This window comes from Rhinolophus sinicus, chromosome 15 (assembly GCF_057876585.1).
Source record: "Rhinolophus sinicus isolate RSI-liver-muscle chromosome 15, RSI-T2T, whole genome shotgun sequence".
In the NCBI taxonomy this organism is placed as follows: Eukaryota; Metazoa; Chordata; class Mammalia; order Chiroptera; family Rhinolophidae; genus Rhinolophus; species Rhinolophus sinicus.
In genome coordinates, this window is record NC_142515.1 from 67,649,196 (window position 1) to 67,674,471 (window position 25,276).

Below are 25,276 nucleotides of genomic sequence, written 5' to 3' on the forward strand. Positions count from 1 at the left end.
CAGAAATCTTGATTTATTGCTCACTTTTTGTTTCAGTTATCTATGTAACAAAGCACCCAAAACCTAATGGCTTAAAACAATAATTTATTATTTTTCTGCAGGTAGAGTGGGTGGTTTTTCTGCTCCACTTGGCATTAACTGAAGTCTCTCATTTGGCTTGCTACATTTAGGCAAGATAGGGCTGGGCTGGAAGATCTAAAAAAAAGCAAACCTTCACTCACATGTCTGGCATCAAGGGGTTTCACCAGCAGTAGCCTGAATTTACTCAAAGCTTGGTGGTCTTAGTCAGATTAGTTGCACTTTTTGCATGATTAGCTTCAAGAAGGAAAGTGAAAGCTGCCATGCTTCCTAAAGAGTAGGCCTGGAACTTCTGTCACATTGTAATATACCAACCCAGATTCAAGATGGTGAGGAACGTACTGTCAATGCAAGAAAATCCAAAACTAGACAATTTTTTGTAAGAGTTCATTAGAGTTTATCTGAGCCAAACAGAGGACATGCCTGGAAGCAAGATCTCAACAGACAGAAAAATACTTATCAGAATGACAGCTTGCAGTTTCTTTAATACATTTAGAATTAAGGAGAGAATGTAAAGATTACATGAAGGTGGGAGAGAACAAAGAAGGGAAATCTCTATGATTGGATTACAGTATAGTTACCGTGTTTCCCTGAAAATAAGACCTAGCTGGACCATCAGCTCTAATGCATCTTTTGGAGCAAAAATTAATATAAGACCCGGTCTTTTGAAGACCGGGTCTTATATTAATTATTATATCAATTATATTATATAATATATCATATCATATATTATTATACTATAAGACCGGGTCTTATATTAATTTTTGCTCCAAAAGACGCATTAGAGCTGATTGTCTGGCTAGGTCTTATTTTTGGGAAACACAGTAACAAGATTATGTGCTCTCTTGAGGGTGGTTACAATTCCCAGGAATTTGAAAAAAAAAAGCACTTCAAAGGTGTGTTGACCTAGATACACAAAATCAATGGCTAGGGTTTGCTTAAGGCAAAAATAACTTTTTACTAGGGAAGATATAGGCTTGAGGCATGACTACCCACCATGACCTGGCCAGTTAGGATTTTATGGTCAGGTCAACTTATGAGGTTATGGTCAGTCACTGAACTTGTATAAGGCTCCTTTTTTGTTCACACTATCTTTGATCATCACACTAGCTAAAGGAGTGCTATATTTCTAAGTCAGTCAAAGAAAGTAAGAAATGATACATAGTTTTGGGAAGTGAGGGTTTCAGGCACTGGTGGGCTTTCAAAAAAGTTGTAGTCACTGGAGTGAGGCTGTAGCTGACGTACTGATTTTTCAGCGCATGGTTAGAGTGAAAGCTGTTGTTGACTGGCTTTCAGAAATGTGGAACTGTCATAGGTTGGTTGGCCTGTGTAAGTGTACTGATGAAACACTGTCTCTGATTAATTATTATCAATGTCTGATCAGTTGTCTCTGATCCATCAATTTTGGTGGTTACTAATTCATGGCTTGAGGTTATAGCAAAGAAACAGTCCTAGGCTTTCTTGAATTTGGAGACTAGGAATATTTTATTATCAGATAACTATTTTAAGTATCTTCATTATTATAGGCTTTATTCTTAATAATAGATTTGCCAGTTATTGGACTGTCCTCAGAAAGTATTAATTTTTATTTAGTTTCTGATTGAGAAGGCCAAGGAAGTTAGAAAATGTATTTGTTTTGAAACAGAGAACAATTCTAAACCTTTATCTCTTAAACCTTTATCAAGATAAAATGCTCATATCAGACCTGAGTAGGATATTGGTAACAATATTTTACCAATGAATATTCAGAAATTATAACAGATAAATACAAGGTATACTTTATTCTTAAGGTAAAATCAATCACTAAATGTCACCATACTAGGTGCTCATTAAATATCAGACAAATCAGAATGAGGCATACTTAAAAAGTTGAACATCAAGAAAGTCATCTTCAGGGTGGCTGGTTTGCTCAGTGGTTAGAGCACAGTGCTCTTAACATCAAGGTCGCTGGTTCGATTCCAACATGGACCAACGAGAAACAACAGCTTGAGCTTGGAGCTGAGCTGCTGGGTGGGCAGCTGGTTGTCTCAGTGGTTAGAGCGTAGTGCTCGTAACACCAAGTTTGCTGGTTCGATTCCCACATGGGTCAGTAAGCTGTGCCCTGAACAACTAGGTTGAAGACGACTTGACCTGGAGCTGAGCTGCATCCCCCACAACTAGATTGAAAACAATGACCTGACATGGAGCTGATGGGTCCTGGAAAAACACACTGTTCGCCAATATACCCCAAGGGGAAAAAAAAAAAAAAAGTCATCTTCATTAAGAAGGGGAGTAAGGTGGGAAAATTTAGATTGGAGTAGCATTTGACAATTATATGAAGTATGGACATTAAAATAATTTTATTAGTAATGTAGTAATACTAGTAATGTAATTACTACTAATATAACTTGTAGAATTGGGTATTATAACTTTTTTGTGTTATTAGATTACATTAGTCAAGTATGACTATCATGGGATAGTGAAAAAATTGTAATGTGATGTAGGGAAAACTGGCCATTGACTTGAAGAAACAATACTGTGGGTAGGGACCATTAACAACTCAATTTAACTTAGACAATGTTTATTTTGTACATTTACTACTACATTCCATCAGGAAATTTCTTGATGTTATTACAAATCATCAAACAAAACACACTTCTTTGACAAAATTCTAATGCTTACGTTTTTAACATAGAAATATACCACATAAAACAAATATACTGCACAAAACTACCAACCACAAATTGCTGTATGCACCATTTCTGAAACACATACCGTATATAAAAGAATACTTTATATTGGTTATGATGGTTTTAGCTCTAAGTAACAGAAAAACTTTAGAAATGTAAAACCATGCTTAGCTGGCCAGCTACAAGAACCAGTGGGCCAGATCTTAATCACTTGTGGGAAAATGCATAACTAAACCAAACAAAGGCACTGCAGCAATAATGTCAGGAATGTATGATGGTAGCCAACCTTTTATGTTTGTTTGTTTGTTTGCACAGTAATGCAAATTATGAAGATTATAATATCCAATATGTAACTCTTCTTGTGTCTGACACTATCCTAAGTGCTTTAAAAATATTAACTCATTTACACCTCAAAGCAATCCTAACATATTATCTCTTCTCTTTTATAGAAAAGGAAACTCAGGCTTAAAGAGGCTAAGTGGCATGTACAATGCTAGAATTTGAGCCTATGCCACATTGCTTCTACCAGAAAGAAAAAGGCAGTGAAGAACATTTAGGACTCCCCCACAAAATACAAATGCAGATAGCTCTGCATCCTGCTAAAACATCAATAGTAAGATATATAACATTTCACTACATAGCATTATTTGTTTTTATTGTGTAGAGTATTTTCACCTATTTTTAAAACTAAACTCAGGCTTTTCCTATAACGTGTCCCTAATGTAAAATTTAGTTGACAGTTGAACATTTTACAAAAACATTTTTAACTTCTTTTTGAAAGCTTAGTTCAATAATACCTATACGAGGTTTGACAATTAAGTTCATGAACTCATCCTAGAAAAAGTGCTGCATACCTCATTGCTAAATATCACTATAGTCACCTTCGAAGTACTCCCCTTGGGAAGCTATGCACCAATGACAGTGCCTAGTCCACCCTTCAAAGCAATTCTGAAACTTTTTCTGGAATGGCCACCAGAGCTGTCATTTTACCCCTGATGTCCTAAATGTCATCAAAATGTCTTCCTTTCAATATCTCCTTTATCTTTAGGTAAAGAAAGAAGTCACTGGGGGCCAGATCAGGTGAATAGGGAGGGTGTTCCAATACAGTTATTTGTTTACAGACAGTGCTGTGTGAGCTGGTGCATTGTTGTGATGCAAGAGCCATGAATTGGTGAAAAGTTCATGTCGTCTTTTTCACGCAGCCTTTTCAGCACTTCCAAGTAGTAAACTTGGCTTGTCCAGTGGGTACAAATTCATAATGAATAATGCCTCTGTTATCAGAAAAGGTTAGCAACATTGTTGCAACAAGTTCACGAACTTGTCAGATCTCGTGTATGTGTGTGTAACAACATATATGTAACAACATACATGTAACAACATATACATGTAACCACACACACACACACACACACACACACACACACACACACATACATACATGGTGCCAAAAAAATGTATACACATTTTAAGAAAGGAAAATAACAGTATTAAAATTATGCTGATGGTAACCACTTTGGGTACCTCTTGTAATTGCAGAAATCAAACGTGACTTGTATTCATCTTCTGTTATTGGTATGTACTGAATATTACATTTTTAATAGTTTTTTTCCTTTCTTAAAATGTGTATACATTTCTTTGGCACCCTGTGTGTGTGTGTGTGTGTGTGTGTGTGTGTGTGTAATCTACATTTAAAAACGTCAGGAAACGAGAAAAAGATGCATTATAATTTTTAAAAATATTATACTTAAATACACATTATCGTAACAATAGGAATAACTGTTGAGACAATATGAAATATTTTCATATACATGAAAGTTATTTAACTAGGATAACATATTGCCCTATGTACAATTACGGATGGATTCTACATGCATATCAAATATCCACAATCTGTATCTTGTAGTACACACACAAGTCCTACATGGTACAAGACTCTTCACGTGTATTTAATGATGTTGCCTGATTATTCAATTTGTGGTTCTTAAAAAGCTTCATGTGTATAGACATTTTCAGCTTTGTGTGTGTGTGTGTGTGTGTGTGTATTTATTTTTAATTAAATGTATTGGGGTGACATTGGTTAGTAAAATTATGTAGGTTTCAAGTGCATAATTCTATAATAAATCATCTATATATTGCATTGTGTTCACCAACCAAAGTCAAATATCCTTCTGTCACCATATATTTGACCCAGCTTACCCTCTTCTACTTCCCCCTTCTACCTTTAGCCTTTGGTAACAACTAAATTATTGTCTGTGTCTCTGAGTTTTGTTTGTTTCTCTTGTCTGTTTGTTGCTTCCAGTTTTATATTCCACACATGAGTGAAATCATATGGTTCTCCACTTTTTCTGACTTATATGCTTAGCATGATAATTTCAAGATCCATCCATGTTGTTGCAAATGGCAGTATTTCATCTTTTCTTATGGCTGTTAATATTCCATTGTATATATAGAAATAACAGCCTTAAATGACACATTAGACCAAATGGACATAATCGACAGTTATACAGTCTTTCATCCATGAACACCGGCTTGCACAATCTTTTCTAGTGCACATGGAAAATTTTCAAGAATAGACAATATGTTGGGACACAAAAGTAGCCTCAGCAAATTTAAGAAGATTGAAATCATACCAAGCATACTATCTGACCACAAATGCTTTGAAATTGGAGATCAACTGCAAAAAGAAAGTGGAAAAAACCCACAAATATGTGGAGGTTAAACATGCTACTAAAGTACCACCGGGTCAAAGAAGAAATAAAAGGAGTGATCAAAGGACACATAGAAACAAATGAGAATGAAAATACAACATATCGAAACTTTTGGGAGGTGTCAAAAGTAGTAATAAGAGGGAAATTTATATCATTACAGGCCAATCTCAAGAAAAATCCCAGATAAATAACCTAACATTACATCTTAAAGAACTACAAAAAGAAGAACAAATGAAGCCCAAAATCAGCAGGAGGAAGGATATAATAAAATTACAGCAGAATTAAATAAAATCAAGGACAAAAAGACAATGGAAAAAAATTAATGCAACAAAGAGCGGATTCTGTGAAAAGATTACTAAAATTGACAAACCTCAGGCTTCAGCTTTCTTTAAAAAAAAAAATCCTTGGAATCACATCTCTGCAATGTGACTTCTAGTAACTATTTCCCTCAGTATAGATGCTCTTTGAATTTTTGATAAAAAGCTTTCACATATTTAAAATGTCTATAAAGGTTCTACTCCAGTAAATGATTTGACATTCACCGAAACATCACTTCTGATAAAGGCTTCTGTATCTAGTGCAATCTTTGCAGTTATCCCTTCTGAGTGTTCTAATATTAGTCCAACTGGTGTAAAAAGATTTCTGAGTGCTCAGGACACTGACAGGAGTTTCTCATTCATGTGAGCTTTTGGATGTCTAGTGATGGCTCCCCTAACAGAAAATTTCCTGTCATTCATTTTACTTAGAGGATTTCTCACCTGTGTGATTTCTATGTTGTACAATAAAGTATGACTTCTGAAAGGCTTCCTCTTGTTTTGTAATTTGTAGTGTTTCTGCCATCTATATTGTCTGATATTTAGTAGTGTAACATATGATAAGAATTTTCTCCCTTGTAGATTTTCAGAATTTCTGTGTTATTTCCTTTCTGAGAAGAAAGACTGTGGCTAAAATTTTCCCATATTGATGACATTCATAAGATTTTTTGTCTTGTGTGAATTATCTCATTATTCTGAAGGATGAAGTCAGACAGAATTTCCAAATTCATACTACTTATAAGGTTTTTCCTTCTGTGTGTGTCTTCTGATGTGCAGTGAGTTTTGATTTCTGGATAAAAGTTTTCCTACACTCTTGACATTCATAAGGTTTCTCCCCTGTGTGTTTTCTCTGATGTATGGTAAAATGTGACTTCTGAGAGAAGGATTTCCCACATTCCTTACATTCATAGGGTTTCTCTCCTGTGTGAGTCCTTTGATGTAATCTGAGGACTGAATTCACAGAGAAAGACTTACCACATTCACGACACTCATAGGGCTTCTCCCCTGTGTGTTTTCTTTGATGCTTAGTAAGGTCTGATTTATAGTAAAAATTTTTTCCACATTTATTACATTCAAAGGGTTTCTCCCCTGTGTGAGTTCGCTGATGTACTGTGAGGGCTGACTTCTGGTAGAAGCATTTCCCACATTCACTACATTCATAGGGTTTCTCTCCAGTGTGAGTTCTCTGATGAGTTTTGAGGTGTGAGTTTCTAGAGAAGAATTTCCCACATTCCTTACATTTATAGGGCTTCTCCCCTGTATGTGTTCTCTGATGTACTGTAAGGTGTGATTTCTGGGAAAAGGATTTCCCACACTCCTTACATTCATATGGTTTCTCCCCTGTGTGTGTTTTCTGATGTACCATTAGGTATGCCTTAACATAGAAGAACTTTCCACATTCAGTACATTCATAGGGTTTCTCTCCTGTGTGTGTTTTCTGATGTTCTATGAGGTGTGGCTTCTGGTAGAAGGATTTCTCACACTGATCACATTCATAGGGTTTTTCCCCTGCATGAGTTCTCAAATGTCTACTGAGAGATGACAGGTGATAGAAAGTTTTCTTACATTCTTTACATTCATAGGTTTTTTCTCTGGTATGCGTCTTCTGATGTCTTCTGAGGTCTCTATTCCTAGAGACAGATTTCCCACATTCACTGGGTTTGTCCTTTGAATGAGTGTGCTGATGTACTATGAGGGCAGACTTTTGGAAGAAGGACTTTCCACATTCCTTGCATTTATAGGTTTTCTCTCTAGTATGAGATTTCTGATTTGTGAGTTCTCCAGTCCTAAAGAGAAATTTCCAAATACATTAATATATAAAGCTTTTCTTTTTGTCTGCTGTGCGTATTTTCCAAATAACTCTGAGAATCGATTTTTAGAGATTTTCCCATATTCATTAGATTCATAGGATTTATTCACTGTGAATGTTCTCTGACATGCATTGTGGTTTAACATTTGCATTATATTCTCAGGGTCTGTCAACTGCCTGAACTCTACTTCATATAATAAAGCCTTCCTTATTGTGTAACTCTGAAGAATCAAAAGACTGCTTCAAAATTTGAATCTCCTGATCCTGAATAAGGTTTCTATTATAAAAAAGGGCTTTCCCATTTGGATTATAATCTTTGGAATTTGTTCCAGTGTTAGTTTTCTCACAGTTAGTATTAACTAGTGCTTTCCTACTTCTTGTACCCTCATCAAGACCCTTTATTACAAAGCTTCCAATCTTAAAATTGAATTCTTGAACTTGCCTTGAATTTTCATCTTGGCTTTCCTGGTATCTTGCTCCTAGGTCATGAATATTCCAAAGATCTTCTACAAAGAAATCCAAAATTTAATACTGTATAAGTCTTAACACATTATTATGCTTGTAGTGTTGATTCTTAGGCTTCAGGCCAATTTCCCCAAATGAAGGAATGGTCAAATGCAGATTTCTTCTGTTCCATTTGGTTTAGGAAAAAAAAAATCACAAACACTAAAAACCGCCAAAGCAGATAGGGGAAGGAACATGGTTATAACCCCAAGTACCTCTTTACAAATATGATCTTAAAAACTTGGAGAAAGTTAATACAAAAAAAAATAAATGGTGCAGAGAACAGAAGATACTTAAAAGGCTGCTGAACAGGAATGCAGGCGTTATAGAGAATGCTGTGAGCCCTTTAAGGACAATCAACAGTAAGTAGGGTGATAAAACACTTAGTAGACAACTATCTTCACTGGAAACATCAGGGGAAAGATATCTGCTCAAATCTAGTTTACTGTGTTCAGATTCCTATTAGTTAGCAGATGGTAAACTTCTACTTTATTTCCTCTTTACCTACACAACAATCTATTTGTCAACATTAAAGTGACTTTCTCAGAACATCAATTACCTCATTCTTAGAGGAACAGTCCTATAGCTTGAGCTTTCACTCTCCATTTAGTTGGCTTAATTTTCAGTGGGACAAAAGTTCCAGGAACACATACGTCCAAAAGGAAAGATTTTTACAAAGCAGAGTGCAAGCCATCCACTTAACAGGATGAATTCCCAATTGCAGCACCAGAGATTTTCAATCCTGACCTCCAGGGCTGCATCTCCAAAGTAATGTTACCTAGGACTCACAAGTCTTATTCTGCTTTCATAGCTTAGCTCCCACATCTCTGCTTCAATTTACTACACAATCTTTAAAGATTAATTATTCAACATCATTTTAGACCTTCATATTTATTCATGTTTAAATGAAAGAAAGTCAAAGATTATGAGCCGATACTTGGGACAGGAAATTCATGGCATTTGTGGGGGAAACATAAGAAAAGTTATGTGATAGGGACTTGTGCAAGGTTAATTTGGATACACATGAAATAATATCCGATTTATGGAAGACACTTAAAAGAGCTGATGAAGTGATGACTAGCATGTGTTTTGGGGCCACAAGGAGAAATCAGATGCAAGAAAGGGCTAGACTATTTCTTGATAGAAAGTTAACCTAAGAGTATTTAGTAAGAGAGAGTCTGAGTAAGTTTACCATGATAGGCTAGCAGCAATGTAAATATGCAGCATCATACAACTACTATGAGGATTTAAATTAAAAATTAGCTTCTGACTCTGAGAAAAAAGGGAGTTAGATTAGTGAATCCATCCTGTAAGATGATAAAATATGGGACCAGAAGGCAAATAAGATAATCACATTGGAAATGTCAATTTTAGAAGTTCTACGCCTAAGAAGCAAAGCTTTGGTCTTAAGAAATGATAAGCCCTTGAAGAAGTTAGTATACAGAGCATAGGAAAGAAGATAAGGAGTGTCTGTCTCTTGTTAACTGAAATTGAATCTTTCAACAAATATCTATTGAACAACTTATACCAGGCATTACTCTTGCACATTGTTCCTGCATGAGTACACAAGTCAGAAAATACAGGAAAAGCATTTAAAGAAGCAAAGTGAGATATTTTTTGTATGCTAATTTTTTTATCTTAGTGTTATACAGTATTATAACACTCCAAACAAAGTGCAGATTTTAGGAAGGATAATCAGTACTTCATGTAAAAGACAAATACCATCCAGAAGTATCCGCTCTGAAATAATATAATTGATGACAGGCATAACAATTTGTAATCTGATTTCAGTTTAAAGAGAGAATAGGAAGTTAAAACTGGTGCTGAAAATAACTAAGGCATTTTGTTGCTAATAAAAGGAGGAAATAACATTTGAAAAAAAACCTGTAAGTCAGATTTATAAACACTTTCTTACGTCAAAGGCAGAGAGTTACTGGGAATTCTAGAAAAAAGACAAAATAAAAGTTTAAGTCAAGTTTAGTATATAGGAGAGAGAAGTAAGCCTATAAAAATGTTGAGCAAACGGGGGAATTTTGGTGGAGAGAATGAAAATTGAGCTGTGATTTATGTTGCTTACATATGCAGATCAATTGTCCTCATTCATTTCCAGAAGTATAGGGCATTTTAAAAAAAGATTGTTGAAAAAATATTTCAAAAAGCAAGGGTCACCAACCACCTCACTACTAATTACAAGGGCTATAATTTCTCACTCACCAGGGTAGTTCTGATGTGGAAATTCTACTTCTAATGTCCATGGCTCCTTTCCTTGCTTCAGCTTGAAGACTGCATTTGACTTATTCACACAATAACCTATTAATGGAAAAGATAAAGAAAATAATACAAATTGTCTGGAATTTAGGAACTGTAGGATAAGAAAGTACAGTTTTAGGAGAACAATGAAGGTCCCACTTAGGCTTGTCAAATTTAGAATCTTTCAATCGGGAGGGTAGGGACACAAATATTTTTCTGGTACCCAAAATGGATTCATCAACTTTGACCTCTGAAACAAAGCTAATATTATTCAAACCCACAGATGCCTTCCATGTTCCACAACTGGGAAAGGAAATGCAAACTACTGGGAGTTACACACAGAGAAGTCTTTCTCACCCACTGAGACTAGGTGACCATAGTTCTCCTGCATCACTTCCCTGTACAGGGTCCTCTGAGCAGTGTCCAGTAACTTCCACTCCTCCTGGGTGAATTCCACAATAACATCCTTTAATGTTACTGGTCCCTGTAACAACATATTTCAATTCAAACTTAAGTGATTAGAATAGAGTACCATTGAAAAGACGTGTAGACTAGCTCTTAATGTGCTAACTATAGAATTTACTCTGGAAAGTTAAGACACACTGCTACTCTGTACCCTGCCATATATATATATATATGAAATATTTGTTCAATGTATATTTACTGAGATATCACTCGATGCCTAGAACTCTGCTGGAGATACAAAGATGAATCAAAGTAAACATTCCTGTTATCAAGAGCTTACATTCTGACATGGAGGCAAAAATGCAAATGCTTCAGTGCAACCAGCAGAGCAGGTGCTATGACTGAAGTATGCATAAGATATAAGAAGGTCACAGATAGGGACAGTTGTTTGTATTTTGTATTATCAAGTTAGATTTTTATTAGGTGGCCAAGCTGACTAATGTAAACTTCAGGAATTAAGAAAACAGGATTGGCAAAGGCTTGGATGCATCAAAAATGGCAAGCTTAGGAAACTACAAATAAGATAGTATGATATGAAAACAGGACATAGGATCAAGATTAGGTGATACTCAAGTCAGGTTACAAAACATGGAGTAATTCTGAATTTGTCTTTTGGGCCATTAAAATATATTTTGTACACCCACTTAATTGATGTCTGCTTATTAATAGAGCATATATTTACATCTATTTGTTTATTAAAAATGGACAAGTTTTAGTTTTTATGAAAGAAAAATATGAATCAATATTTTGCTATTTCAAACTATGTGGACTGTCTTACACATCTTTGGGATGTTCAACCTTTCACTTTGTAGATGCAAATACAGATGAGGAGCCACTGAAGAGATTGATATAAGCACTTGAGTTTTGTGAGTAGATTAGTAGTTAGAAGAAAACTAAAGTAGAAGAGGCAAAGAACACATCAGAAATAAGGAGTATTAGCAAATTAAGAGACTATGTAAGAAATAAACATTTACATTAAAGTAGCAGCAGTGGGGGAAAGAAGCATAACACAACTTTGTAATTAATTGGAAATTAATTAATAACTACTGGGAGAAAGGGGAAGGGTAACTCCCAGTGTCTATATGGTTTGGTAATGACTAGAGCCATAATGCTAATTATTTTCATTCTGCATTTTTGTTGATTGAACTATTTAAGGCTATGAATTTTCCTCTGATAATTGGTTTTTTATACATTCCATAAAATCTGAAGTGCAGTATTTTCACTTGAAGAACATCTTGGATAGATATACATTCTTGCTTCACAGTATCTTTCTTAAAGATACTATTTTACTATTAATACTATTGTTTTATATATTTATATGTTATTAACAGGAATTATGTCAATTTTATTTTCTTTCCTTGCCAAGTGACTTAGACTTTTTTTCCTTGAGACCCACAGGACTTTTGTTCCCCTTTGAGTACATCTAGTAGTTTCACTAGAATCTCTTGTGTTTACCATTCTAGTCAATTCTCTCTGGTACACAGAGAGCCCTTTCAATACCTAGATTCAGTTTTTCTTTTCTTTGTGGAACGTTTCCTTGAATTAGTTTTAAATAATAGTCCTGTTCACTATTTAGTTTTTGTTATATAGGGAATCTACTTGGTCTTTCTTCTGTTTCTAGTACCCTTTTCTTCATCCTTGTCAGTTCGTTTCTTCCCCCCACTACAGTCTCTTTCCATTCCTCTCGTATGTCATTTATGGTACTTTCATTGATGTCTCTTCTCCCTTAGGTGTACTGTAATTTAATCTTTTTATCTGAAATGACTTTCTGTTCTATTTTTTCCCGAATTAACATGCCTATATTTTATATTTACTTATTTTTCCATTTTATTGTGAGTGTTCAATCTATGATTTTTAAGGTTCTTTTCTATCAAATTACTTAATATTGTCAAGTTGTGTTTTTCTCTACTTTGTGTTTGTTTGAGGGAAGAGTATTTACATCAGTTGAAAAGGTATTAATTCATGCTTAATGCTTTCTTCTTATATTGATATTGTACAATGTTGAGTAACTAATTTTGTTCATTAATCCAACGAAGATAAAAGTTGGTTTAATGGTGGGAAGGAATGAAAGGGTTATTCTAGTTCTTATTTCAAAAGCTCTCTTCTGTTGGCATAGTATGTTCACATTCTTGAAGAAAATAGCCTCACTGAAGGTGGTATCTTTAGATTCTGTGATACTACTTTTTTTTTTTTTTTTTAGGACACCTAATTTTAGGTGCTTGTTTTCTTCTTTGCCTTCATTACCAAGAGGATGGGATTCCTTCCTTTCCTCTGAGTTGTTGCCTGCTCCAAGCTGCCACCTGTGCACATTCTAAGTCCCTTCTTTTCAATTCCCAGTGTCAGTACTTAGATACCACAGGTCTCAGAACTCTTCTCCATCTTTCTCCAATCAGGGTGAGAGACTGATTTTGGCAGTATATACGCCTTGTTGATCTTTTGTTCTCTTACAGCTATGACATCACCATCTCTTCTCTCCCATCAATCTCCTCGTGACTTGCTATGGAGTGAGCTCCAAGCTGCTTCTGCTTCTTCTGACAACAATCATCTCCCAACTTATATGCTGAAATTAAATTGAAGTTTCCTGTATCCTAGCTATGCAGTTAGAGCCAGTTATGGTACAGAGAGACTTTTGTAGTTTACCAACTAACATTATTCTATGACAATCAGGAAATCCACACAAAATGGGAAAGAAAAGAATAAGTTGGACAGAAGGAGGAAATTAGTTGAATTTTGGTCATGCTGTGCTTGAAGTGACCGTGGAACATAGAGCTGAAACTGTCCATTTTGGCAGATATACATATAAATAAATTTCCACAAATAATATTTTCATGTGTATGAAAAACAGCGTTCTAGAAGAGTCCCAAAAGAAGAATACGTGGAAGCAGCAATATTTGAAATGATGGCAGGATAAAGTAGACCGATACCATGAAGCCTGAAAAAACTTATTTCAATGTAAGAGTAGGCCAAGAGGAGAGTGTTAGGGAACTAAAGAAAGAGATTCACAAATAAGGACCAGTTAAGAGTTCAAAATGTAAAAAGTTCAAATAAGGATAACTCGATAAAAGCACAGCAAAGGAGTAAAAACAAGACAATTTGAGAAAAATTTGAAAGATCTAGAATTCATAATAAAATAAACCAGCTTTGGACACACATTCTTTATTTTTATTAAATTTATTGGGGTGACAATGGTTAGTAAAATTATATAGATTTCAAGGATACATTTCTATAATACATCATCTATATATCGCATTATGTGCTCACCACACCATCAGTTCTCCTTCCATCACCATATATTTGATTTCCTTTCCCCTCTTCTACCATCCCCACTTTCCTTTTCCTCTGGTAACTACTAAACTGTTGTCTGTATCTATGAGTTTTTGTTTGTTTGTCTTGTTCTGTTGCTTTCAGTTTTATATCTGACATATGAGTGAAGTCATATGACCCTTGACTTTTTCTGTCTGACTTATTTCACTTAGCAAAATAATCTCAAGATCCATCAATGTTGTTGCAAATGGCAGTATTTCATCGTTTCTTATAGCCAAATAATATTCCATTGTGTATATACAACACATCTGCTTTATCTAATCATCTATTCAAGGACACTTTGGTTGTTTCCATGTTTTGGTCACCATAAATAAAGCTGCCACGAACACTGGAATACATATATCTTTACATTAAATGTTTTCAGATTTTTTTCAGGTAGATACCCAAGAGGGATTGCTGGAACATATGGTAATTCTATTCTTAATTTTTTTGAGGAACCTCCATACTGTTTTCCATAGCAGCTATACCAATTTACATAACCACCAACAGTGTAATAAGGGTTCCTTTTTCTCCAAAGCCTCTCCAACACTTGTTATTATTTGTCTTGTTGATGATAGCCATTCTAACAGGTGTGAGGTTATATCTCATGATTTTGATTTGCACTTCCCTAATAGCTAATGAAGCTGAGCATTTTTTTATATACTCGTATCTGTTGGCCATTTGTATATCTTCTTGGGAGTAATGTCTGTTCAGGTCCTCTGCCCATTTTTTTAACTGGATTTTTTGTTGTTGTTGATTTGTATGAGTTCTTTATATATTTTGGATATTAGTCCCCTTTTGAAGGTGTTCTTTGCAAATATTCTCCCACTCAGTTGGTTGCCTCTGTTTTGTTGATAGTTTCTTTTGCTGTGCAGAAGCTTTTTAGTTTGATATAGTCTTGTTCATTTATTTTTGCTTTTAATTCCCTTGTCTTTGAGGTCAACTTCATAAAATCCTCTCTAAAACCAAGGTCCGTAAGTTTAGTACCTATGCTTTCCTCTGTGCAGTTTACTGTTTCAGGTCTTATGTTTAGGTCTTTGATCCATCCTGAGATAATTTTGGTACATGGTGACAGATAGCAGTCTAGTTATTTTTTTTAAATTGTTTTATTTTTTAAAAAGATTTTATTGGGGAAGAGGAACAGGACTTTATTGGGGAACAGTGTGTACTTCCAGGACTTTTTTCCAAGTCAAGTTGTTGTCCTTTCAATCTTAGTTGTGGAGGGTGCAGCTCAGCTCCAGGTCCAGTTGCCATTGCTAGTTGCAGGGGGTGCTGCCCACCATCCCTTGTGGGAGTCGAGGAATTGAACCTGCAACCTTGTGGGTGAGAGCCCACTGGCCCATGTGGGAATCGAACCAGCAGCCTTCGGAGTTAGGAGCACGGAGCTCCAACCGCCTGAGCCCCCGGGATGGCCCTAGTTTTATTTTTTTGCACAGGGTTTTCCAATTTCCCCAGCACCACTTATTAAAAGGCTGTCTTTTCTCCACTGTATGTTTTTGGTTCCTTTGTCAAAAATTATCTGCCCACAGATGTGTGGGTTTATTTCTCTGTTTTCAATTCTATTCCATTGGTCTGTGTATCTGTTTTTCTGCCAGTACCGTGCTGTTTTTGATTACTGTCACTTTGTAGTACAAACTGAAGTCAGAAAGTGAGATACCTAGAGCCTTGTTTTTTTCTCTCTTAGGATTACTTTGGTTATTCAGGGTCTTTTGTGATTCCATACAAATCTGATGATTTTTTTTTTTGTTCTATTTCTTTAAAATATGCCACTGGGATTTTGATGGGGATTGCATTAAATCTGTATATCGATTTGTGTAATATGGCCATTTTAATTATGTTGACTCTTCCAATCCATGAACACAAACTATCTTTTCATTTCTTTGTTTTGTGTTCAATTTCTTTTAAGAATGTCTTATAGTTTTCTGTGTATAGGTCCTTCACATCCTTTGTTAAATTCCTTCCTAGGTATTTTATTCTTTTTGTTGCAATTGCGAAAGGAATTGGTGTGGTTTTTTTTTTTTTTTTTTTTCATTTATTTTTCTGAAATTTCATTGTTAGTATACAGCAATGCAATGGATTTTTGTATATTGATTTTGTAGCCAGCAACTTTACCGTTTATTGTTTCTAAGAGCTTTTGGGTGGAGTCTTTCGGGTTTTCTATATAAAGAATCATGTCATCTGCAAAAAGTGACAATTTAACTTCTTCATTCCTAATTTGGATGCCTTGTCTTTCCCTTGCCTGATTGCTCTGGCTAGGACTTCCAACACTATGTTGAATAGCAGTGGTGAGAGGGGACCACCCTGTCTTATTCCTGATTTTGGAGGAAAAGTTTTCAGTTTTTCACCATTAAGATATTAGCTGATGCTCTGTTATATATGGATTTTATTATGTTAAGTCACTTTTCTTCTATACTCATTAAGTGTTTTCATCATAAATATGTTGTATCTTGTCAAATGCTTTTTCTGCACCTATTGATATAATCATATGATTTTAATTCTTTATTTTGTTTACACGGTGTTTCACATTGATTGATTTCCGTATGTTGAACCATACTTGTGCCCCTGGGATGGACCCCACTCGATCATTATGTATAACTTTTGTAATGTACTGTTGTATCCAATTTGCTAAAATTTTGTTTAGGATTTTTGCATCTATATTCATCAGAGATCTTGGTCAGTACTTTTCTTTTTTGGCGTTATCCTTACCAGGTTTTGGTATCAGGGTAATCTTGGCCTTATAACATAAGTTAGGAAGTACTGCCTCTTTTTCAATTTTTTGGAAGAGTTTGAGGAGGCCAAGTATTAAATGTTTGGTAGAATTCACTAGTGAAGCCATCTGGTCCCGGACTTTTGCTTTTGGGAAGGTTTTGGATGACTGATACAATTTCGTTACTGGTGATCGGTCTGTTTAGATTTTCCAGTTCTTCATGGTTCAGCCTTGGAAGGCTATATGTTTCTAAGAACTTGTCCATTTCCTCTAGGTTATTGAATTTCGTGGCATCTAGTCCTTCACAGTATTCCTGTATGATCCTTTGTATTTCTGTGCTGTCCATGATAACTTCTGTTTCATTTCTGATTTTGTTTGGGTCTTTTCTCTTTTCACCTTAGTGAGTCTAGACAAGGGTTTCTCAATTTTATTAATCTTTTCAAAGAACCAGCTGTTTGTTGCATTAATTTTTTCTATTGTCATTTTGTTCTCTATTTCATTTAGTTCTGCTCTGATTTTTGTTATTTCCTTCCTTCTGATGACTTTGGCTTTCACTTGTTCTCTTTTTCTAGTTCTTTAAGGTGTGATGTTGTTTATTTGGGATTTTTCTTGTTTGAGATAGGCCTGTAATGATACAAACTTCCCTCTTGTTACTGTTTTCACTGCATCCCAGTAATTTTGATAGGACATATTTTCATTCTCATTTGTTTCTATGTATCTTTTGATTTCTTTTATTTCTTCTTTGACCCATTCTTTAATAAAATGTTGTTCAATCTACACATATGTGTGGTTTTTCCCACTTTGGTTTAGCATCTGATCTCCAATTTCAAAGTCTTGTGGTCAGAGAATATGCTTGGTATGATGTCAACCTCAAATTTGCTGAGGCTATTTTTATATCCCAATATATGGTCTATCCTTGAGAATGTTTCATGTACACTAGAAGTATGATCTGGTATTCTAGGATGAAGTGCTCTGTAAATGTCAATTATGTCCATTTGGTCTACTGTGTCATTTACAGCTGATATTTCCTTACTGTTTGGATGTTTGGATTTTCTGTTTGGATGATCTGTTGGTCTACTGTGTCATTTACAGCTGATATTTCCTTACTGTTTGGATGTTTGGATTTTCTGTTTGGCTGATCTGTCCATAGCTGTCAATTGCGTATTTAGGTCCCCCACTATAATTGCATTTTGGTCAGTTTCTCCCTTTAGTTATGTTAGTTGCTTTGTACATTTTGGTGCTCCCTATTGGCAGCATATATATTGATAAGTGTTATGTCTTCTTGTTGTATTGTCCCTTTAGTCATTATGAAATATCCATCTTTGTCTCTTGTAATCTTTTTTATCCTGAAATCTGTTTCGATAGATATAAGTATGGCTATACCGACTTTTCTCTGGGTTCCATTTCCTTGGAGTATCGTTTTATTCCCTTTCACTTTGAGTCTATATTTGTCCTTGTAGCTAACATGTGTCTCTTGGAGGCAGCATATGTTTGGCTCTTGTTTTTTTTGATATAACCTGTTACTTTGTGCCTCTTTATTGGTGAGTTCAGTTCATTTCTATTTAGGGTGATAATTGATATATGAAGATTTCCTCTAGCTATTTTATCTTTTGTTTTCTGGTAGCTCAGTGTCTCCATTGTTTCTGTGCCTTTTTGTCTTTGTTATTTTAGTTTGGTGGTATTCTATGATTTTCCCGTTTCCTCTTCTTTTATGTTATGTCTCTTAGTTCTGGATTTGTGTGTGTGTGTGGTTACCATTAAATTTACATAAAAGAAAGTTTCATGTACACAGTAGTCCTTTATCTTCAGCATGCTTATCCCTCCACTCCCCTTTGCAGGTTCAGATCTTTCCTCTCTTCCCTTTTATGTTTTTGTTGTCACAAATTATACCAATTTATGTTGTGTGTTGATTTCTGAGTTTCAGTAGCAAGTTGTCTTTTTCTTGTTTTCCTATTTCTATAATATGTTTTTAATCTTTACCCTTTATGTTCTGTTTAAGTGTACAGTGCCCTATTTTGTGTAGGTTTGGCATTTCCTGCTTTTGTGTGTCTGTCAGTAATCTTGCTCATCATTTTGTATTCTTTCGTTTCTTGTCAAATAGCCTCCTTCAGTATTTCCTGTAATGCAGGCCATGTGGTGGAAAATTCTCTCAGCTTCTGTATCTCTGGAAAGGTCTTTACTCTTCTTTCATATCTAAAGGATGTCTTTGCTGGGTATATTAGTCTTGGCTAGTAATTCCTCTCTTTCAAGAGTTTGAATATTTGATTCCACTCCCTCCTGGCTTGTAGTTTCTGCTGAAAAAATCTACTGATAATCTAACGGGCTTTCCTTTGTAGGTTACTGTCTTCTTTTCCCTGGCTGCCTTGAGGATTCTTTGTCATTAATTTTTGACAGCTTCAATATAATGTGCCTTGGAGAAGGCCTGTGGGATTGGGGTAATTAGGTGTCTGTTTGCTTCTTGGATTCAAGGATCCAGTTCTTCCCAAAGGTTTGTGAAGTTCTCATCAACTATTTATTTAAATAGACTCTCTGTTCCTTCTTCCTCTCGTCTCCTTCTCATATACCCATTATTCTTATGTTGCTGTTTCTGATGGAGTCAGAAAGTTATTGTGGAGTTCTTTTCTTTTAACTCAAGTCTCTCTCTTCTTCCATCTGTGTCCTTTCCAAATTTCTATCTTCGATATCACTAGCTTTTTCCTTCATCTGGTCAGCTCTATATCATAAGCTGACTATTTCATTCTTCATCTCTTTTATTTAGTTCTTCATTTCCAGAATTTCTATTTGGTTCTTTCTTAGAATTTCAATCTCTTTGGTAAAATATTCATTTTATTCATTGATTTTGTTTCTGAGTTCATTAAACTGCCTGAATTTTCTTGCATCTCATTGAGTTTTTCACAACTGCAATCTTGAATTCTCTGTCATTTTAGTGACATATTTCTACGTCTTTAAGGTCATTTTCTGGAGGTTTTTCATTTTCTTTCTGGGCTGACTTGTTACCTTGCTTAATCATGACAATTAATGAATTATTATTTCTCTTCTTGGGCATCTACAGGAGTAGATTCTGCAGCAGGCTGATATGAAGAGGTCTTTCTTTTGCTTTCAAGTAGGAGTCACTGCAGCGTTTTATTTTCTCTCACACTGTTCCAGCTTCTCACTCGACAGGATGTTACCTGCAAAGGTGGGCTTCTTCTATGTGAGCAGGTTGCCTGGGTCTCAGGCACTGCCTCTGTGGGACGATGTGGAGGGCAATAGAGTCCCAAGCCTCTGAAATCCCAATACTGCCCCTGCAGCCCAATGCAGTTTGAATAATCTCAGCAGCCCTGGTTTTTCCTGCAGGGATCATCCTGGAAAGGTGGATATGGGTTGGGCTGGGAGAGGAGGCAGTTGTGTTTGTGATACCAAGCAATGGCGACTTCCAGCCCACAGCCAACTCACGCCTACACAGCTCCTTCCCTGTCACTGGAATTAGCTGCACTGTGCATCTGTGCCTGTGGGACTGTCTCTCCAGTTCTCAGGGCTGTAGATATTCTTACTCTTTAATTGGACACTTGTACAACTTCTTCTGGAGTTGGCTCCTAACACTAGGAGGGTGGGGGGAGGCGAGCATTGGGAGGGTGGTGGGAGTCAGCCTTCTACCTGGCAGTGAGGGCTTAAACCACAGTTCTCACCCTTCTGTATTCAGTCTTTGCCCTGAGGTCTCTGCCCCGATCGCTGGGTTCAGCCATATTATATGCTATACCTCAGGCAGGATTGTGGGCCAGAGACAGTGCACCTGCATCCTGGATCCTTCCCTCTCCCAGGAGTGCAGTGAGCTACAGGATGTGCCCGTCAGTCTACGTCTCTGCATTTCCTTTTTCGCTCTTCCCTTCTTTGCCCCAATTGGCCCACCTTCAGATGTTTCGAAGTGCCGAGCTCTCAAAATACGCTTGTGTGTTGTGTAGGGCATCCTTTGTCAAATTACGAGGTTTGACAATTAAATTTGTGAATTTGTTGCAATGATGTTGCTAACCGTTTTTGATATCAGAGGAATTATTCATTATGAATTTGTACCAACTGGAAAAAGTGTTAACCAAATTTATTATTTGGACGTGCAGAAAAGGCTGTGTGAAAAAGTTGGAACACCTGAGCTTTTCACCAACAATTCATGGCTCTTACATCACGACAATGTACCAGCTCACACGGTACTGCCTGTGAGGGAGTTTTTAGCCAGTAAACAAATAACTGCACTGGAACTCCCTCCCTATTCACCTGAGCTGGCCCCCAATGACTTCTTTCTTTACCTGACGATAAAGGAACTATTGAAAAGAAGACATTTTGATGATATTCAGGACATCAAGGGTAATACAGTGACAGCTTTGATGGCCATTCCAGAAAGAGTTCCAAAATTGCTTTGAAGGGTGGACTAGGCACTGGCATCAGTGCGTAGCTTCCCAAGGGGAGTACTTTAAAAGTGACCATAGTGATATTCAGCAATGAGGTAGCCATAATAGGAAACCGTGTAAATGAGGTATGCAGCACTTTTTCTAGGATTAGTTCACGAACTTAATTGTCTGACCTCGTATAGCTGTTCGATTTGTTTTAACTTCCAGTAGAGATTTCAAGGAGCACCCCTCACATCGCCATGTTTCTGACATTACCTTGTGAACACACATCCTAACAGATAGCTCAGGAAATCTTTATTCTTAGAGTTGAAGGGTTGGAATTTGACAGAGACAGTGGAATGACTGATTTGGCAGGGAAATTAATCATAGTCAAGCTTAAATAATTCCTTTTGTGTGTGTGTGTGTTTAAACAAAGAGCATCCAGCAGAAAGCAAAATCTGATAAGAGCTCACCACATATAGCAGTGGAACAAATACAGGGGCTCTGAATATGGGCACAAGATAGCCAAAAAGATAAATTGTGTTACATGTGTGTGCATGCATGTGTACACACACACACACACACACACACACACATTTTATTCTTTTGTAATACATAGGATTTTTTTAAAGCAAAACTCTATTGAAATAGTTACAAGTACTGTTTTTTTATGGTACAGCAATATCACTTCAGCAATTAAGAGAATACAAACAAAACTGATGTGACTTTTCATATGTAGAACCAAATGCTATAAGGAAAAGAAGAAATGCCCATAAAGAGAATAAAATCTTACCATTTGTGACAACTTGGATGGACGTAGAGGGTATAATGCTAAGTGAAATAAGTCAGACTGAGAAAGACAAATACCATATGATTTCACTTATATGTGGAAACTAAAGAACAAAATAAATGAACAAACAAAATGGAAACAGACCCCTAGATACAGAGAATAAAGTGATGGTTGCCAGAGGAGAGGGGGGTTGGGGAGCTGGGTGTAAAAGATAAAGGGATTAAGAAATAATACAAATTGGCAGTTATAAAATAATCATGGGGGTGTAAAGTACAACATAGAGAATATAGTCAATAATGTTGTAATAACTGTGTATAGTGCCAGGTGGGTACTAGACTAATGGGGCGATCACTGCATAAATTATATAATGTCTAACCACTAGGCTATACACCTGAAATTAATATAAAATAATACTGAATTCAACTGTAACTGAAAAAAATAAGTTTTAAAAGTTCTAATGGAAGAAGTTTTGAATTTAAAATTCCATTCCGTGTCAAATTTTCATTCAAGGATAAGAAAAAAATAGATGTTTTCATAAACATAAGGACTTTAAAAGCATATAAACTATGTACTTATTCTGCAAAGCACTGGAATATATTTCAGAGAAACCAAAAAAGAAAAGCACATGGCAAACCAGAAATAACAACTAACAGATATAAGAGTAGCCATAATAGGTGTAGCCATAATAGGAAACTGTGTAAATTAAAATGGAGTGCTTACAGAAATGGTGAAAAGGAAAAGACTATTCTGATACTAAACAATCATACTGTAGTATACTCCACCCAGCAACAGCAGAATACACATTCATCTCAAGTACACATGATACATTCTCCCAGATAGACCTTTGTTAGGCCATAAATCAAATTTCAATAAATTTAAAAAGACTAAAATCATATCCAATGTATTTTCTCTAACCACTAGGGAATGAAGGTAGAAATCAATAACAGAAGGAAAACAGGAAAATTCACACACAAAAAGGTGGAAATTTAAAAACACAATCTTAAACAACCAAGAGGCCAAAGAAAAACCACAAGGAAAATTAGAAAACACTTAGAGAAGAATGAAAATGAAAAAGAAAGTACACCAAAACTAATGGGATGCAATGAAGGCAATGACTAGAGAGGAATTTGTAGTAGTAAATGACTACATTAAAAAGGAAAGATCTCAAATCCATAGCCTACCTTTATATCTTAAGGAACTACAAAAATAAACTAAACCCAAAGCTAGCAAAACTAGAAATAAAAATTTTAAATGGGGATAGAGAATAGAAAAACAATAAAAAGATCAACAAAGCCAAAAGTTATTTCTTTGTAAAGATCTAAAATATTGGCAAACCTTTAGCTGTAACGACTAAGAAAAAAATACACAAATATTTAAATTCAGAAATGAGAGGACATTGTTATCAACCTTTCAGAAATAAAATTGGAAAATTCTATAAGTAACTGTATACCAACAAATGAAAACCTAGAAATGGAAAATCTGAACAGATCTATAACAAGTAAAGAGATTGACTTATTAATCAAACACCTCCCAACAAGAAAAGCAGAGGTGAAAACATTTTCTAAGTCTTTTTATGAGGCCAGCATTACCCTGATACATGAGGTCTGACGATTAAGTTTGCAAAGTCATCCTAGAAAAAGGTCTACATCCCTCATTGCTGAATATCACTAAAGTCACCTTCCAAGTACTCCCCTCGGGAAGCTATGCACTGATGCCAGCACCTAGTTTGCACTTCAAAGCAATTTTGGAACTCTTTTTTCTGGAATGGCCATCACGGCTGTCGTATTACCTTTGATGTTATGAATGTCATCAAAATGTCTTCCTTTCAATATTTCCTTTATCTTCGGGTAAAGAAAGAAGTCACTGGGGCCAGCTCAGGTGAGTAGGGAGGGTGTTCCAACACAGTTACTTGTTTACAGCTAAAAATTCCCTCAGACAGTGCCATGTGAGCTGGTGCATTGTCGTGATGCGAGTCATGAATTGTTGGCGAAAAGCTCAGGTCGTATAACTTTTTCACGCAGACTTTTTTCAGCATTTCCAAATAGTAAGTTTGGTTAACTGTTTGTCCAGTTGGTACAAATTCATAATGAATAACCCCTCTGATATCAAAAAAGGTTAGCAACATTGTTGCAACAAGTTCACGAACTTCATTGTTAAGACCTCATAAGAGCCTGACAAAAAACACCAAAGGATAAAACTGCAGACTAATATCTTCTATGAATATAGAGGTAAAAATTCTTAACAAATTACTAGCAAATCAAATCCAGCAAAATAAAAAATAGACCATATAACATGACTTTGTGTTACCAATCCCAGGAATGCCAGGGTGGTTCAACATACAAAAGTCAATCAATTATATTAATAGAACAAAGGGGGAAAAAGTAGATGGTCATTTTAATTGATGCAGAAAAAGCATTTAACAAAATTCAACACTCTTTCATGATAAAAACACTCAGGAATTAGGAATAGAAGGAAAATTCCTCGACATGATAAACAGCATTTTTAATCCATTCCTTCCCCCAAACAACAGCATAATCATCAGTGAAAGACTGAAATCTTTCTCCCTGTGACCAGAACAAGACAAAGATGCTTGCTTTCACCACTTCTAATCAACATTGTACTGACAGGCTAGCCAGAACAATTAGAGAAGAAAAAGATATAAAAGCCATCCAAATTAGAAAGGAAAAAGTAAAATGTATTTGCAGATGGCATGAATTGGATTATCCCAAAGAATCTACATAAAGGTTATCTCAAAGAATCCACAACAACATCAAAAAAGCTAATAGAGCTAACAAAGCCAGCAAGTAGCAGGATATAAGATCAACCCACAAAAATAAATTGTGTTTCTTTATACCAGCAATGAAAATCTGTAAAATAAATTAAGACAATTCCATTTAGGGTAGCATCAAAAAGAGTAAAATACCAAGGAATAAATTTACTTGAGGAAGTGTAACTGAAAACCTGAAAAGAAAAAAAAAAAAAAAAAAAAACGCTGGAAGAATTAAAAAAGACCTAAATAAATGACATTCTGTGTTCATAGACTGTAAGATTTAATATAGTTCAGGTGACAATACTACCCAATGGAATCTACAGATTCAATACAATCTCTATCAAAATACCAATGGCTTTTGAACATAAATGGAAAAGCTAATCCTTATTACTATGGAATTACAAAAAGTCCCTAATAGCCAAAACCACATTAGAAAAGAACAAAGTTGGAGGCCTCTCTTCTCAAAATTTCAAATCTTACTACAAAGCTACAGTAATCAAAACAGCGTGGTATTGGCATAAGGATAGACATTTTGTTCAATGGGATG

General features: G+C 35.7%; 1 protein-coding gene across 3 annotated transcripts in view; it reads right to left on the bottom strand.

The window, feature by feature from the left end:
- Positions 1 to 2,621: 2,621 nt before the first annotated feature.
- Positions 2,622 to 25,276, bottom strand: part of ZNF25 (zinc finger protein 25) — a 36,638-nt gene continuing 13,983 nt past the window's right edge. For 2 of the 3 annotated variants that reach the window (XM_019717340.3, XM_019717338.3), the window contains exons 3-6: positions 10,691 to 10,817; positions 10,298 to 10,393; positions 8,022 to 8,085; positions 2,622 to 7,556 (exon numbers count right to left, since the gene is read on the bottom strand). In XM_019717340.3, the coding sequence (XP_019572899.1) occupies positions 6,506 to 7,556; positions 8,022 to 8,085; positions 10,298 to 10,393; positions 10,691 to 10,817 (1,338 nt within the window). In that variant the 3' untranslated portion in view covers positions 2,622 to 6,505. Of the gene's footprint in view, positions 7,557 to 8,021; positions 8,086 to 10,297; positions 10,394 to 10,690; positions 10,818 to 11,576; positions 11,692 to 25,276 lie in introns of all 3 variants that reach the window. The other variant, XM_019717341.3, reaches the window with a different exon arrangement.